The sequence below is a fragment of the Carya illinoinensis genome, chromosome 1 (genome assembly GCF_018687715.1).
Source record: "Carya illinoinensis cultivar Pawnee chromosome 1, C.illinoinensisPawnee_v1, whole genome shotgun sequence".
Classification (NCBI taxonomy): domain Eukaryota; kingdom Viridiplantae; phylum Streptophyta; class Magnoliopsida; order Fagales; family Juglandaceae; genus Carya; species Carya illinoinensis.
The window spans coordinates 54,422,940-54,437,418 of NC_056752.1; the positions used below are offsets into that span (position 1 = coordinate 54,422,940).

Sequence of the window (14,479 nt, forward strand, 5' to 3'; positions counted from 1 at the left end):
AACTAGACCGATCGACAAGATTCAAAGATCAGTTGGAGCGGGATTCACGATCGAAGACGTACATAATTCTCAATAAATTTTAACACATATATATATAATATGCCAATGTCATCCTTCGATCATTTCTCATAATGTTGGAGCTGTTGTCGGCACACTTGACAAACGAAAATCAATATAAATAAAACCAACTTGTCATGCCCCCAAATCATGGATATATTTCTATATATGTCCAAAAACAAATGTCTATGAGACTCATCAAATGTTTCAGATTTACCACTTATAAGATGCCCTTAAATGGGACCAAAAGAATAAATTAAGGCTGCATGCCCGGCCCTTAGTTGTTGGACGAAAAATTAATATGCTTCGGTTTTTTTTTTTTTATAAACAGTACAAAATCTTTTATGAATAATATCACAACTTCTAGTTACTTATTCCATATGAGGTCATCAGTACTGGATTAAGAATTCTAAAGCTTTTGTTTGGATTTAAGGCTGCGTTTGAGTGTTAAAAGGTGATTTCAGTTGATTTGTAAATAGTAATATTTTATAAGTTTTATTAAGATGTGTCTGAATGTATAAAGTAGATTGATATATATTTAACTTTTTATGAAAGGTTGAAAAAGTAGTGACTCTTATCAATGATTGGTTTGGGATAAGTAGAGATGAGCTTAACACCTATACATAGCCTAAGATCGGAGAGGTTTGGATAGTGAGTTGAGATGAGATTAAAGTTGAAAGTTAAATAAAATATTATTATAATATTATTTTTTGTTTTGAGATATAAAAAAGTTAAATTGTTTATTATATATTGTGTAAAAATTTTAAAAAAATTTGTAATTATTAAATAAGATGATATAAGATGACTTAAGATGCTTCTTGTATCCAAACAATCCCTAAAAAAATTGGAAGAATAATATATAAATTAGGGCATTACACCCTAATTTTATTTTTATGACGGGTGGGGAAACCAACCCACGATAGAGTCCTTAGGATTCACCCATGGAACCTAAACTCTTGGAAAGAGTAGCACAACAACCTACCGTTATGGCCTTCTCCCACTCAAAGCCGTTGCACCCTAATTAAAATCCTATACTTGTATGTCTCGCATTATAGTACATTAGGTCTTATTTGGGTAACTCATTTTATTAAATAATTACAACTTTTCGTAACTTTTATATAAAATATAATAAATAATTTAATTTTTTTAAATTTTAAAATAAAAATAATATTTTATTAATATTTTATTCAATTTTTAATTTTGATCTCACCTATTCCCACACAACTAATATCCAAAGTTCTGCTTGGTAAGTGGGATGAAAATTTTGAGTTTAAGATGAAATATGAAATATTTTAATATTATTATTATTTTGAGATTTGAAAAAATTAACAAAAAGTTAAATTATTTATTATATTTTATATAAGAATTTAAGAAAATTATAATAATAAAATAAAAATTTTAAATTTAAGATAAAAGTTTTTTTGGTTACCAAACCTTACCTAAATATTTCGGACTAACATTCTAATCGAAGAGATATTTATCGGTTAAAGTCACACCCTCCACCAGAAGTGGCCTAAGCCGCCTTGTGCCTGTTGTGGCCAAATGGCACATAAGTTCAATGCACCGTCCGGTTAGGTAAGAATCACTCAAAATGACGTCGTTTTCAGTATTTCTTAGCGCCCCCAAAAATTGACGTCGTGCGTGTATATATACCGAACACCTCGACGAAACCCTCCCTCACCTACTCTCCTCTCTCTCTCTCTCTCTCTCTCGCTCTGTTCCTGGGTCTCAAACGCTACTAGATCTCGACCTACGCGCCCGCTTCTTTTTCTTCCACCAGAACTATTCCTATACGCAGTTTTCATTTGAACGTTTGGATTTCTAGATCCCCATCCTCTTCTAACTGCTTTGCTAATTTATCTTCTTGATCCGTCTCGTTCGCCCTTGCTTTTTTCTCATGGATAGGTCATTTAGATGGTTGTTTTGTTTTCAGGATGCCCCCAGGAAATCCGACCCTCGAGCTCAAAACTCCATGAATTTCCAAAAGAAAAAATAATAGGAGTTGTTTTGTCTTTCCTTTTTGGTGGGTATCTCAGCCAACTATTCTGCCCGTGCGGATTGGATTATTTAATTTATAAAAAGTACTAAGAAAACTTTACCTTCCGTTCATCCTTTCTGCGCAGTTTTATTTTGGAACCGTATTTTTCTATTAGGGTTTCTTCGGCCACTCTGTAGCTCTAGCTTCACCCATTTGTTAAGTGCCACATCAGCCCAAAGTTTGTGGAAGCCCACTGGTATATAACCTCGGAGTTGCTCCTGTTTCTTTCATGTGTTTCCATTCGCTTATACTATTCTTTCTGCTTTCTCTCTTCTTTGACTCAAAGATTGGACTCTTTTTTTTTTTTGGTGGGGAGGGGGCGAGGTTTGGAGCATTTTTCCACTATTTCTTTCACAGTTTCTTTCATTGAAAGACTAGACTAATAGACAGTTTCACAGTCGTTGTTTGCAGGCGCAGCATCATCAAGATTCACATGCCATTAATGCACGGCGGAAGCAACTTGATGAAGTTAATTTCTTCCAGATGCCGGAGTTGAGAATCTTGATGATGCTGCATCGGCGGATAAATGACTACAAAATACCTTATTGAAGGATCTAGAGTCTGCTGTTTCCAGAACGAGGGAACTATTTTCAATTCTCAGACTTTCTTTTCCTGCTGATATAAAGTATTTTTTAGTTAATAAACGCTGGTGGGTTTGTTTCTGTTCCCGTGCCATGTTTCCTTTACGACTTTGAGTATTTTTTTCATTCTTTATTGTTCATGACTTCCAGGAATCAAGGGATCGAGCTATATATTGAAAGGGGTTATATATTGAAGTGCAAGAATTAATAAAGGTGAGCGAAACTGCCATCTCATATTTCCTCGATCTGTGGTTTCTAAGCATATATATGATATATGCACCTTTACCTTTTTTGCTAGCTATATATTTGATAGGGGTTCATAATATAAATCCGAGTTTAGGGTTTTGTTAGTATTTACTGACCTGAAAAGAGAAATCTTTCCCGTTAATAAACAAGTTATTTCTTTTGTGCCCTTGTGGGTGGGGGATTTGGAGTTTTGAAACTTGGGAACAAACTCACTGCATCGATCTTCACTTACCAAAAAACGGAAATACAAAAAAAAACACCTGGAGCGTCTCTAGGAAGTTGAATGAGAATCTTGGTCTGATCGATGATGTTCCTTGGCACTTCGATTGATGGGTTAGGTTTGGGTTTCTTAAGACTCTTGAAATGGCCATTCGTTGAGCCAAAACACACAAAAATACACAAACCACCTGAAAGCTGTTTCCAAACTTGGTGGAGGAACCGTGAAAAGATCATCCTTAGTTCAGCTAGCAGACGTCTCTGTGTGTGTGTGTGTGGTAATAATCTAAGAAGGTTGTGGAAAGCCAGGAAAGGATCCTACATTTCAAGAAATGGCCTCTAAAAAAAAGAAAAGAAAAGAAAAGAAAAGACGGGAACGTTTATTGAATATATACGGACGAATTTTTCAAACACCTCGCGCCCCCACTCGAAAATTAGTATCATAAATATGTTGGCCTTCATTCCCTATTCATTTAGAATATCTAACTTTTAAAATGTTCAGCGGATCCAGCTTGATATAGCTGCTCCTCATGTCCTGTTACATTAATGTTGTCCTTTTATTGCTGATCCTTTGGTTTCACCCCAGACCACCCATCTCTAGTACTGTTGCTCTTCTGAATCAATCAACAGAAAAAGAAACGTAGATGATTGAACCCACCATATATATATGTTTAGCGGGTGGACGAAACCTTTCGTTTGCATCTGTTTTCTCCCTTTCCATATTTGAAAATGCACTTAATTTTCATATCTTTGAATAAACCAATTACGGGTTCATTGCAGTGGCTTTTAGGATAGATTATACATGCTTCTCGTTATTTAGTCTTACATATAGGAACTGATCACGTTTGTGTCGATCGATATACATGAACTAAGGATCATGTGCAGCAATAATTAAAGCATAATATAATGTGGCTTTAGTACTGGTTGAGAGATATATGTTGCAGATCATTGTCCCACATGAACATTCAACATGCAGATGAGTAGATTTATTGTGCAAATCAAACAAATAGCTTGAGTTTTTATCTCATGTATATTTCTCAGAAAAATAAATTAGGATCATACCGATTTAACTTGATCAGTACTAGCATATATATTGCTTATACATTGATTGCTTGATATTGTCTGTTGTTGGAAAGCAATCTAGAGAAAAATAAATTTAGTTTACCATGATCGTATCACTCCCGGCCCGTAGATTGAGGACTAGTTTTGAAAGATGATCATATATATATATATATAGCTTAGATACCTCAACTTTTAAGGTGAATTAGTACGTACGTACCTTAATTATGGGCAATGTTAAACAGAAATCTCATGGCTGCATGCATATTGAGTTCAATTTAATTTCAAAGCTTTGTACGATCTGAAAGGCCAATTTGGAGATTATAAAAATCTATCCTAGCTTGCACTAGTGAGAGTGACATTCAATATTTGAATTGGTTTGTAGAATTAATGGTTCCGGGCGGGGGCCATGAACACTTCGATTTTCCTTGAAGTTATTTAGTTGGGGGTGCCATGTTTTGGAAGTGGCCGTACCCTAACCCAAGACCTGTACTGTAGAAGTAGGAGAACCGGTGAAATGAATTTTAAATTACTTGTTTATAAGGCATGGAAGTGAAGAAGAATCTTAAGCCATGTCATGTGGGGGCGGTTAGTGACAAAAGCTGTTATGTCATTTGACAGGTGAAAAAAAAAGGCAATGAATCATTCCCTCTTCTCCGAAAGTCCACCGGCCAGTACGTACGTTAGTGAGATAAAACAATAATAGCGTGTACAACGAGATCGTAGCAAATCAATTTTACTACGAACTTATTTGTATGCATGCGCACATAATTATACATGCTGGCGCCACTGTACAAATGAGTCTCTTGGGTCTCTCTAATTGATTGATTGATGTCTAACGCATATCCAATGCAAAACTATGATCGATGGAATCATGAGAACCTTCAGGTGGTTAGGAGCGAGCGAGTTTCTTGCCAAAGTTTCTTTACATGCGTGACGAACTGATCAACATGATATTGGGACGATGATACGGGATTCGATCGTACGTAACTAATTAGGGATATTGAAGTTTTGCTTTTGATCGATCGTCGTCAGGCTGATCAGTACTTTATATATTTCATTAGTCATTTTCATATATACATACATATATCTGTAGTTATCTTCTTTGCGAAAAGGGGCATTCAATTACAACTATATGAGTATTAAATGTTGATTTTAATTCATTTGTGTACTGCATGATGTGATATATGTATATATATATATGGAGGGATGGTCTGTCCTTGTGATCTGGATCGAGTACCATATATAGATATATATATGCTGCAAAATGTTTTCGACATGCAAGGGATTAAATTATAAGCTAGGAAGGCTGGAATATTTTCAAAACTCTTTAGTTAGCAGGCGCGCTGTTGAAGCTCTTGGAAATGGAAGAATGCCAGTCTCCAGATGCCTCCATTTTTGTGACAGCTAGCTAGGTCATGATTAATTTGCTATACATGAACTTGTAAATAAAATCAATAGCGCGTCTCCTTCGGGGAAAACCGGAAACGTTGTAAGAGTATTTGAAGAAGTCCATTAACTCGATCGATCCTGACACTTTTCCCGGCTTTATCATGATCGGTGGGGTAACTCACAACTTCTTTTTGCGTTAGTTGTCACAAGACAAATTAGAAATGAGTTGTCAACAATGATTCATTCAGTCGTCGGATTTCCAAATAACAGAAGGTAAATTAATGGGTCCGTACGTGGTAGTGACAAATCATGTGGGGGGATAACTACCCCCCAAAAAAATAGACAAATGTGGGGACATAAATCTTATGCGCGCTCATCATGATGATGATCAGGTAAATAGGTCAGGGTTGAGTTGGCGATCGCGCGCGGTAGCATGCATGCATGCATATTGATATTCATCCATGGTGCGGAAGAATTTATAATATTAATGGACCATCATTCATATATATATATATATGTGGAAATATGCATGGTAAAGGCCATCCATGGGATCATGCATGACTAGGCTATATTATATGTTGGTAGGAGATTTATCGATAATAGTGCTGGCCGGTGATATATGGTGTGTGGGGTTTAATTAACTGGGAAACAATCAACGTACAGTTTATTACAATAATGTCATGATTATTTAATATTAATGGTAGCTAGCTAGGGCGACGATAATGACATGGTGATCATGATAATGGTAGCGATATATGATATATGTCATCGTACTACAGGGTGGTAAATTAGTAATAATAGCATATATCGTGCTGATGATCAGGTGCATGGTGGCTGTAATTAATATTGGCAGCATAGACAACCGCTCTTAATGATCGTTTCGTACATTTCACTAACAGATCGAGTCCAGGGTGGCCGGTGGTACACTTTCCTTCATTATAATTTGAAATTTGGAAGAATATCCGCGCGTTAAGCTTACATGCATATGTTATTTAACAGAGTCGTTGTTATAACAACATTTTACTAAGAGAGCCGTTGGTGGCCGGTAGTTGCTATAATTATAGAGAGATTTTATAAAATTAAATGCATAAATTTATAATATTATGACTTTATATGATAATTGATATGTTATATTTATTTTATAATAAAAATAATTAATTTAATTAGAATTTAAAGTACCATGTCAAGTTAGGTATATCAATATGTAGATTTTTTTTTGTGATTTTTTTTGTAATTAATTAAATATTTATCTTTCTTTTATATATATATATATATAATTGGTTTCGGAACCTTTGAAAGAGCTGGAGAGTTTTGGCGAAAAAGGTTTTGCAAAGGGATTATTGGTTGGAACGAACATGATCGGACTCGGAGATGAATAGGCTGCTGATCAGTACATGTAGCTAGGCATGCCACTGTGCCAGGGAGTACCAGGCAACATCTGAGAGTTCGAGGTGCTACTGCTCATGCATGACAGATATAGTTTGCCCAAAGTTAATTTAATTTGACACCACAAAGGGTACCTAAATTTCATCTTTCAACATTCAAATTAACCACTAGTACAAACAAAATTTCATCGATCGATGTGGTATGTGTGTACATGTAATATATATATATGCATGTGTGTGTGTATATATATATATATGAATATCCTTGACACGCATGCATTTCTTCCTCTAGGTCTTCAAGAAGCACCAAGTCACACACCTGGCCGGGTTTATATAGATTTAAAAAAGTTAGTTAATAATATAATTGAAGTTTCATTGTAATTATTATAAAAAACATGAATTTCTCTTTTTAAATAATATATGTGGAATCTCATTTAATATATATATATATATATAAGAAAGTGCTAGCGGTCCATCCAGCACTTATCGTTGGGTAAACTGTTAGCACAAATAAGTGATTCTATTTTTTATCATTTTGTTTTATGTATTTTTTTAACATATTTAAATCATTAAAAAAATATACAATTTTATTAATAATTATTTTCTTAATCATTAAGTAAAAAAATAAAATTAAAAAAAATTAAAATACTTAAACAATAATTTTGAACGATAACATTAAGGAGGTTAAGTCGCATTTTTCATTTATATATATATCCTTATCGATCAAAATTATCAGGTATCACACTCTAGCTAGTCACACGACTCACGGACTTTACCTAATTTTGTCCTTAGGGGAAAATTAAAATATTTAAATGATAATTTTGAGCGATAATATTGAGGAGGTTAAGTCGCATTTTTCATATATATATATATATATATATATCTTTATTGGTCAAAATTATGAGGTATCACACGCTAGCTAGTCACACGACTCACAGACTTCACCTAATTTTGTCCCTAGGGGGAAAAAAAAAAGGCTCAGTAAGTCATTTTTATTTCTTTCTATTTTCTGATCTGTTTGCCTCTTTTCGAGGGAATTCATGATGATCATGTACTCCAAAGTTGAAATTCAGAAAAGAAAACATTTTTCATGGCCATTAATGACTCCGCCACTGATCTGATAGGGTTCCGCTGTTATGACCTTTGCTATGTATATGTATAGAGCTCGCTGTAAGATTAATATGGAATCCATCATATATAACTGAACCTAATTAATTTGCTAGCTTTCCAGGGTTTGAATACATACAATTAATTAATATGATCTCGATTAATTATACGAACCACAAGCTGCTCGATCAACTTCTTTTATTGGCTAACTTGAAAGAACAATATTTGATCACATTTACATGAGTACTACATGAAACATGAGGAGATTTGCTTGCTGGTTTTTCAATATTTACTGGTATTCGGTCAAATAATGTTGCTGAATTTATGGGTTTGTTTCAAGGCCTACGAATAGTGCGATTTTTGGATTTGCAAAATGTAGAGATTGAGATGGATTCTATGTTGGTGATAGAGTGGTTAAGAAAGAAGAGATGTGGCCTCTAGTACTTGGAGGATTACTGGGAGGAATTACTTACGAATTTTGTTACGTTCTAGCAAAATCGCATATTAATCTGTATATTAATACTGATTCCTTTATATTCAAAATTTAAATTAACACTATTTTTAATAAAATCTACTTTTTGACCAATCATATTAGATTGATGTACATATTAATACGCAGTTATGTTTGCACACTACAAGATAAGTAAGCTTTTGTGACCAAGATTTAGTGACCAAAATGACTATTTCCTAACACTCTATTTTTCAAAACAAAAGAGTAAGCGATGGATGTCCTTGAAAATTGACTGTATTTCCCAATTTTTTGGTGACTTTGAATCGCAAATGGCCTAAATAACCTGTTAAGAATATCCTTTAGTGATGATCTTTGTTTGTTTTCTATTCACTTATTCTTGGAGAGGAATAGGTTCTTTAGTTGTTACCACGGCTTCTCCTCAGCCTTTTATGAGTATGAATAATAATAAGGAGGCTTGACCTCGATTTAAAATAAAAAATATCTAACTTTTTCTGTTAACAATACATATATATACTAGGAAAGGACCCCGGGTTTGTTAGTCTCTGGGTGCACCTAACATAATGATTTAAATAAAAAAAAAAAAGTAAAAGAACTAGTGGCTTATTTGTCTAGGAAAATAAAATACAAGATTAAAGTAAAGCAAAATATCAAGATTAAAAAAAAAAGAAAATCTAAACTTCAGTAAAGTATGAGTATTGATTTGCATCCATATTGGATTATTTATTTATTCTCTATATAATAATAAAATATTATTAATTTAATTTTTATTATTTTTATTTTTATCTCATTTTATATTTCTACTAATTAAAATATTAATAATAATTATATTCTAATTAAATTAATCATTAATATATTATATATTGAGTGTTTTAAGTATTTTATTAGTTAAATTTACTTAAAGTTAAATTTAACAATAAGAATGCTCAAAGTGTTTCTGTTCTAAAGAGTCATTTTATTTTTTTATTAAAAAAAATTAAAACAAAAAAAAAGAATATGAGTACATAGTCAGAATAAAAAAGATATAAAAATGAGATGTCAATTCATGTGTGACGAGGGCTATTAAGGAACTTTTAGTAAAATAAAATCTTTTATTAAATTCTATAAGAAAGTTACACGTCAAATAATCAATAATTTTAAAGACTTTTTGATAAAATATCACTTGATAGATTTAACGAAAAAAATAAGAAAACTTTATGAAAAAATAATAAAAATTATTATTAACAGTTAGATACACACTTTATATTGTGTCATGCATGGTCCCCCGGCCGCCCCAGTATTCCCCATAGACTCTGCTACCGGCGCAACTGCATGCATGCTTGCACCAACTTCATCAGTAACTCTGATTGTTTGAAACTTGGTAGCAATTAATTGACTTGTACCATTTTCTTCAGAGTGCTACCCTCATTTCCTCCAAAACCACTAAATTATTAATTACGTAGTACTGTCGGTTGTTGGTATGAATGTATGTCCTCACCAAAAAAATACATGGTCCCTATGCATGCTATAATTATGGTAGTCCCAAACCAAAATAAATGGTCTTAACAACAGCGTACTGTGATTGTTTGAGACCACCAATATGGTGAAAGACAGCTTGTGCAGATGATAATCTTGATTAGTGCATGCAGGCTGTTCATTTTCATTGATGAAGTAGCTTAAAGACGACCACTGAGACAAACATTTTGCTGTGTTGTTTGAGACGACAGGTGTGATGACATTTTAGGCCGTACAAATTATTTTTTTTCTGAATTAAAAATGATAGAAGAGATCATTGGAGTTGGTTTTCCTAACTAGACGTGATTACAGTTTCATTCTATCTAAACAGTGAGAAGTCAGATATACTCGAGGCTGATGCCTTGTTCATCTAACCTAGCCTATTGTGTCTAAAGGCCCCCATCTAACGACCTCACAAAGCTCAAAACTTTCGTGGAAAGCCATGGCCCGCTCGTATATCAAAGCCCATGTCCAAGGCTGTGTCCGAGCCCATTCTATGTAGGAGCTTGGGGCCCAATGGACATCTACAAGAACAATATTGGACAATGTAAGGCCCAGTCTAATTGTCGGACACCTAGTAGACTTCACAAAATCACGGACCCCACTTTCGCCGATATTGAATTTTCAGAAGCCGCTGAACGTCCATCAGCCACCTCGTCTTCCAGTTCCAGGGTCTATCCCCCAAGTCCCAAATGAAGTTCGAAAGATTCCTCTCGATCCCAGTCTCTGCCGTGTTTCTGTTAATGGGTTTTGTCTATTACATCACAGTGTTCGTTTTCGTCGAGGACTGGATCGGGTTGCGGAGCTCAGCTGGTTCTTTGAACGCAATGATGTTCACTCTTTTGTGCTTTCTATGCCTTTTCTCTTTCTTTGCTTGTGTTCTCATTGACCCTGGTCAAGTTCCGGCTTCTTATGTCCCTGAGGTTGAAGAAAGTAGGCGATCAGATGAAGAACCCCAGAAAAATGTGAGTCTTTCGTGCTTTAATATGTGAATTGCGATTTGAATTTAGGTTTTTTATCCTAATTTGTTTTTTTAATGGGAAAAATGAGGAAAATATAGGAATTGTTTAAACTACTGATTTAATTAGTCGTGTTTCCTTTTGGAAGAATTTTGAGATGTCCTTCGTTGGCTTGGTTTCATTTTGTTGCCAAGAGAATATGGTAAAGAGGAAATTATTATTCTGACTCTTATGCTCGGATACATGATTTCTGATAGGGTGCGCAACTGAGGCACTGTGACAGGTGTTCTACATACAAGCCTCCTAGGGCTCATCATTGTCGGGTCTGCAGAAGGTGTGTTTTGAGGATGGTAGGTTAGATTATATAATTTTTAGCAAGTGACATGATATTTCCATCTTTTGATTCATGACACTACAGTAAGGAAGGCGATGAAATATATGATCTAAGTTTCTTTTTCTTCTGAAATTGGTGCAGGATCATCACTGTCTTTGGATAAATAATTGCGTTGGCTATTGGAACTATAAGCCCTTTTTTATACTTGTCTTATATGCAACCATAGGTAGCATCTACTCTACGGTATGTTTTATCTAGTTTTTCCTTTCATATGTTTTAATGTATTCGAGTTGCCGTAAGCTATAACCAACTCTCTTGGCATTCTTAGTTTACAGTAATAATCTCTTCATTTCAAAAGGACTTCGGCGGAAGGACTCCCCTCAAGGTTTTTTATGTGAGTATCTAAGTATCTACATCTGTCATGTTGAATGTGAAGTTTCATGTTTCAGAGTGATATCATAAATCTATGAGTCAGTTCGGAATTCTGGTGAAGCCTCTTTTTGGGTTATCTGGCTCATAAATTAAGCAATTGACGTGTTATATGTTGTTTGGTGTTAGAAACAAAAAAAAAACACACACACACACACACAAAAAAAAAAAACACCAAAACAAAAAGAAAACTCGTACACATTGAAAGAAGGAACAAAAAGAGAAAAGGAAAGAAATTTCAAAGATGGCTGTAGATGCAAAGTAATGCCACGGATTAGGGTATCAGCTTATCATTTTTTATGGATGCCTGTTATCCTTCAGCAGGTCTTGTGCCTGCTTTTATGAGTTGAGAATTTCAGGAGCCTGCTATTTAGTTGTTGACCCTTGCTTTAGTCATTAAGCTTTCAATTTATATCAATAATGCTCAAAAAATTGTGAAAGCTATTGATAATTTAGGTTATTTGCGGAGCAGTGATGATTAGCTTGAGTGCAACGCTTGGAACTCTTTTGGTTTGGCATATCTACCTTATCATTCATAATATGACAACCATAGAGGTAGGTAAAGGTTGCTAGTTTCCAAAGCTGGATATGTTATCAATGTTTTTTGAGTAGTAATTAAGTTAGTATCTCATGGTTCATATTTTATCAGTATTACGAAGGAATACGGGCATCGTGGTTGGCACGGAAATCTGGTCAGAGCTATCAACATCCATTCAACCTTAGTGTTTACAGAAACATTACTTCGGTCTCTCTCTCTCTCTCACCCCTTTTCTGTGCACTGGGTGTTGGTTCTACATTTCACTTCTCATGACTTATATATCCACATTTCAATTATATCTGTAATCTGTCAATATGGTAACCTGTATATGCCTTTTGTTCAGGTCTTCGGCCCAAACATGCTGAAATGGTGGTGCCCCACCGCTTTGGGCCATCTAAAAGATGGTCTTACCTTCCCTGTTTCACGTGATGGTTCCTAAATTTGTTCGGCCTCCACTCTGTTTGGAGTTAACTTCGCATGCCTGTTATACGGCTTATAGAGGAATTCAGAGTTCCGTCATTTTTTCTCTTCTTAATGTGCAAAGAAGCATGAAGCTGACTTGGAAGTGACTAATTTTTATTGTGGATGCGAGCATGATGTGAGGGTTCAATTATATACACCAGAAAGTTTACACAAACACTTTGATGGTTAAGTCTGTTGTTGATGAAGTCTTAAGTTCATCGTTGTGGTCTCTTACCATGCTGGAATACTGCAAAGTGACGTTCTTGCAAAACATGATTGGATATGGATATTGTTAGGTTATAAATTTTTTATGGAACGCGCATACGCGAGATAACTTTATGTTGTTGTCATGGAGATGCTGTTTATATTGTTGACAAGAGTTTCCTTTGTAAATAAAGTAATTCACTTACATTGCATGGATTATCTGCTGTCCACTACTGTTGATTTTTTTATTGTTAGGAAATGACAATTGCTTTGAAAGATTGGGGGAAGATCGAAGATCATCCTATCCAATCCAACACTATTAATTTTTAGAATGAGAAAGATAAATCGAGTGTTTCAGGTATTGTTTGGATTTTGAATAGTGAGTTGAGATGAAAGTTGTAAGTCGAATAAAATATTGTTAGAATATTATTTTTTAATATTATTATTGTTTGGAGATTTGAAAATTTATATTTTTTATTATATTTTGTGTGAAAATTTTAAAAAATTATAATGATAAAATAAAATGCAATAAAATACTTCTTTTATCCAATCACACTGATTTGATGCGTCTATTTCTTCAAACTTTTGAGCCGAATTTCTTGAGTTGTCATGCATGATGGATTCGATCCAATCCTATTATATTCATTGGTATTACGGGTCATGATGGCGTTTTTGGCATTATGTTTGAATGCAACAATACCATTTCAACTTGTTTTTGTTTTTATATTTTTGGGAGGTTTCGAGAGAATTTTTTTTTTTTTTTTTTTATTCCCTGTTTTATGAGCGTGAGAACTCATGGCTCATCTCAAATGGTGGATAATGGAAATATCTTCTTCTAGATTGTGTAGATTAACCAACCTCTTTTGCTAAAGCTGCTTTCCCAGAAATACTGTTTTTATGGATAATTGCTGGTGCTAGCTCTCGAGTACTGTTTCATGATTATGCTACCATGATTTTGATATGAGAGCAACCAAGCCCCAGATGTTTGAACTTTAGAGGGCACGACTTTGAGCTGCATTAAAATTTTCCTAGAATAAATGAACGTGATTTATACGTGGAAAGCAATGCGTATGTTTGGCTGGATTCTCATAAGATAGTCTGGCAATATATATTTTATAATGCGATTCTATCAAAATAATAACAATATATATATAGAGAGTGCTGTTTATCTGACCGTTTACGTTCCTCTTAGGCCAAATTTCCTTTTTTAATATTTAAAAAAAAATATATATATAAATATTAATATTTACTTCCTTAATCAATAAATATAAAAAAATTAAATATATAAACGGTCAAAATAAGGGACAAAATAAAAGAACGAAGTAGCAATATTCGTATATATATAAATATATATATTAGATTATGGCAAATTTCATAGGTCAATTTGCATAATGCCTTCTACTATTGTGTATCTATCCCAAATTGTGTGTATATATATTATATATACATGTGTTTAGTGACCTACTCTTGCAATAAAATAAAAAAATGATTTTCATTAAAAGATTGATG

The 14,479-nt window shown here is 34.1% G+C and overlaps 1 protein-coding gene and 1 long non-coding RNA gene across 3 annotated transcripts; both read left to right on the forward strand.

Moving 5' to 3' along the window:
- The first annotated feature begins 1,747 nt into the window (after positions 1-1,747).
- LOC122288923 lies at positions 1,748-5,356 on the forward strand. 2 transcript variants are annotated; one of them, XR_006236055.1, is made up of 3 exons: positions 1,748-2,291; positions 2,494-2,889; positions 4,819-5,356. It is a non-coding gene; the product is annotated as an uncharacterized LOC122288923 (long non-coding RNA). The 2 variants fall into 2 exon arrangements; XR_006236054.1 differs by having other exon boundaries at positions 1,748-2,889.
- A 5,285-nt stretch (positions 5,357-10,641) lies between these two features.
- On the forward strand, positions 10,642-13,189 carry LOC122288929 (probable protein S-acyltransferase 15). The gene is made up of 7 exons (XM_043095764.1): positions 10,642-11,009; positions 11,261-11,353; positions 11,479-11,580; positions 11,666-11,731; positions 12,223-12,321; positions 12,416-12,511; positions 12,648-13,189. Exons 1-7 carry the CDS (start codon positions 10,737-10,739, stop codon positions 12,741-12,743), a joined length of 825 nt encoding a protein of 274 aa, XP_042951698.1. The 5' UTR covers positions 10,642-10,736; the 3' UTR covers positions 12,744-13,189.
- The last annotated feature ends 1,290 nt before the right edge of the window (positions 13,190-14,479 follow it).

Bases quoted from the DNA above. Each gene is read 5' to 3' on its own strand.
- LOC122288929 (XM_043095764.1), top strand. From the start codon at position 10,737: ATGAAGTTCGAAAGATTCCTCTCGATCCCAGTCTCTGCCGTGTTTCTG. The intron at 11,010-11,260 runs GTGAGTCTTTCG...GATTTCTGATAG, and splicing joins ATGAAGAACCCCAGAAAAAT to GGTGCGCAACTGAGGCACTG. The intron at 11,732-12,222 runs GTGAGTATCTAA...TTGATAATTTAG, and splicing joins CTCCCCTCAAGGTTTTTTAT to GTTATTTGCGGAGCAGTGAT.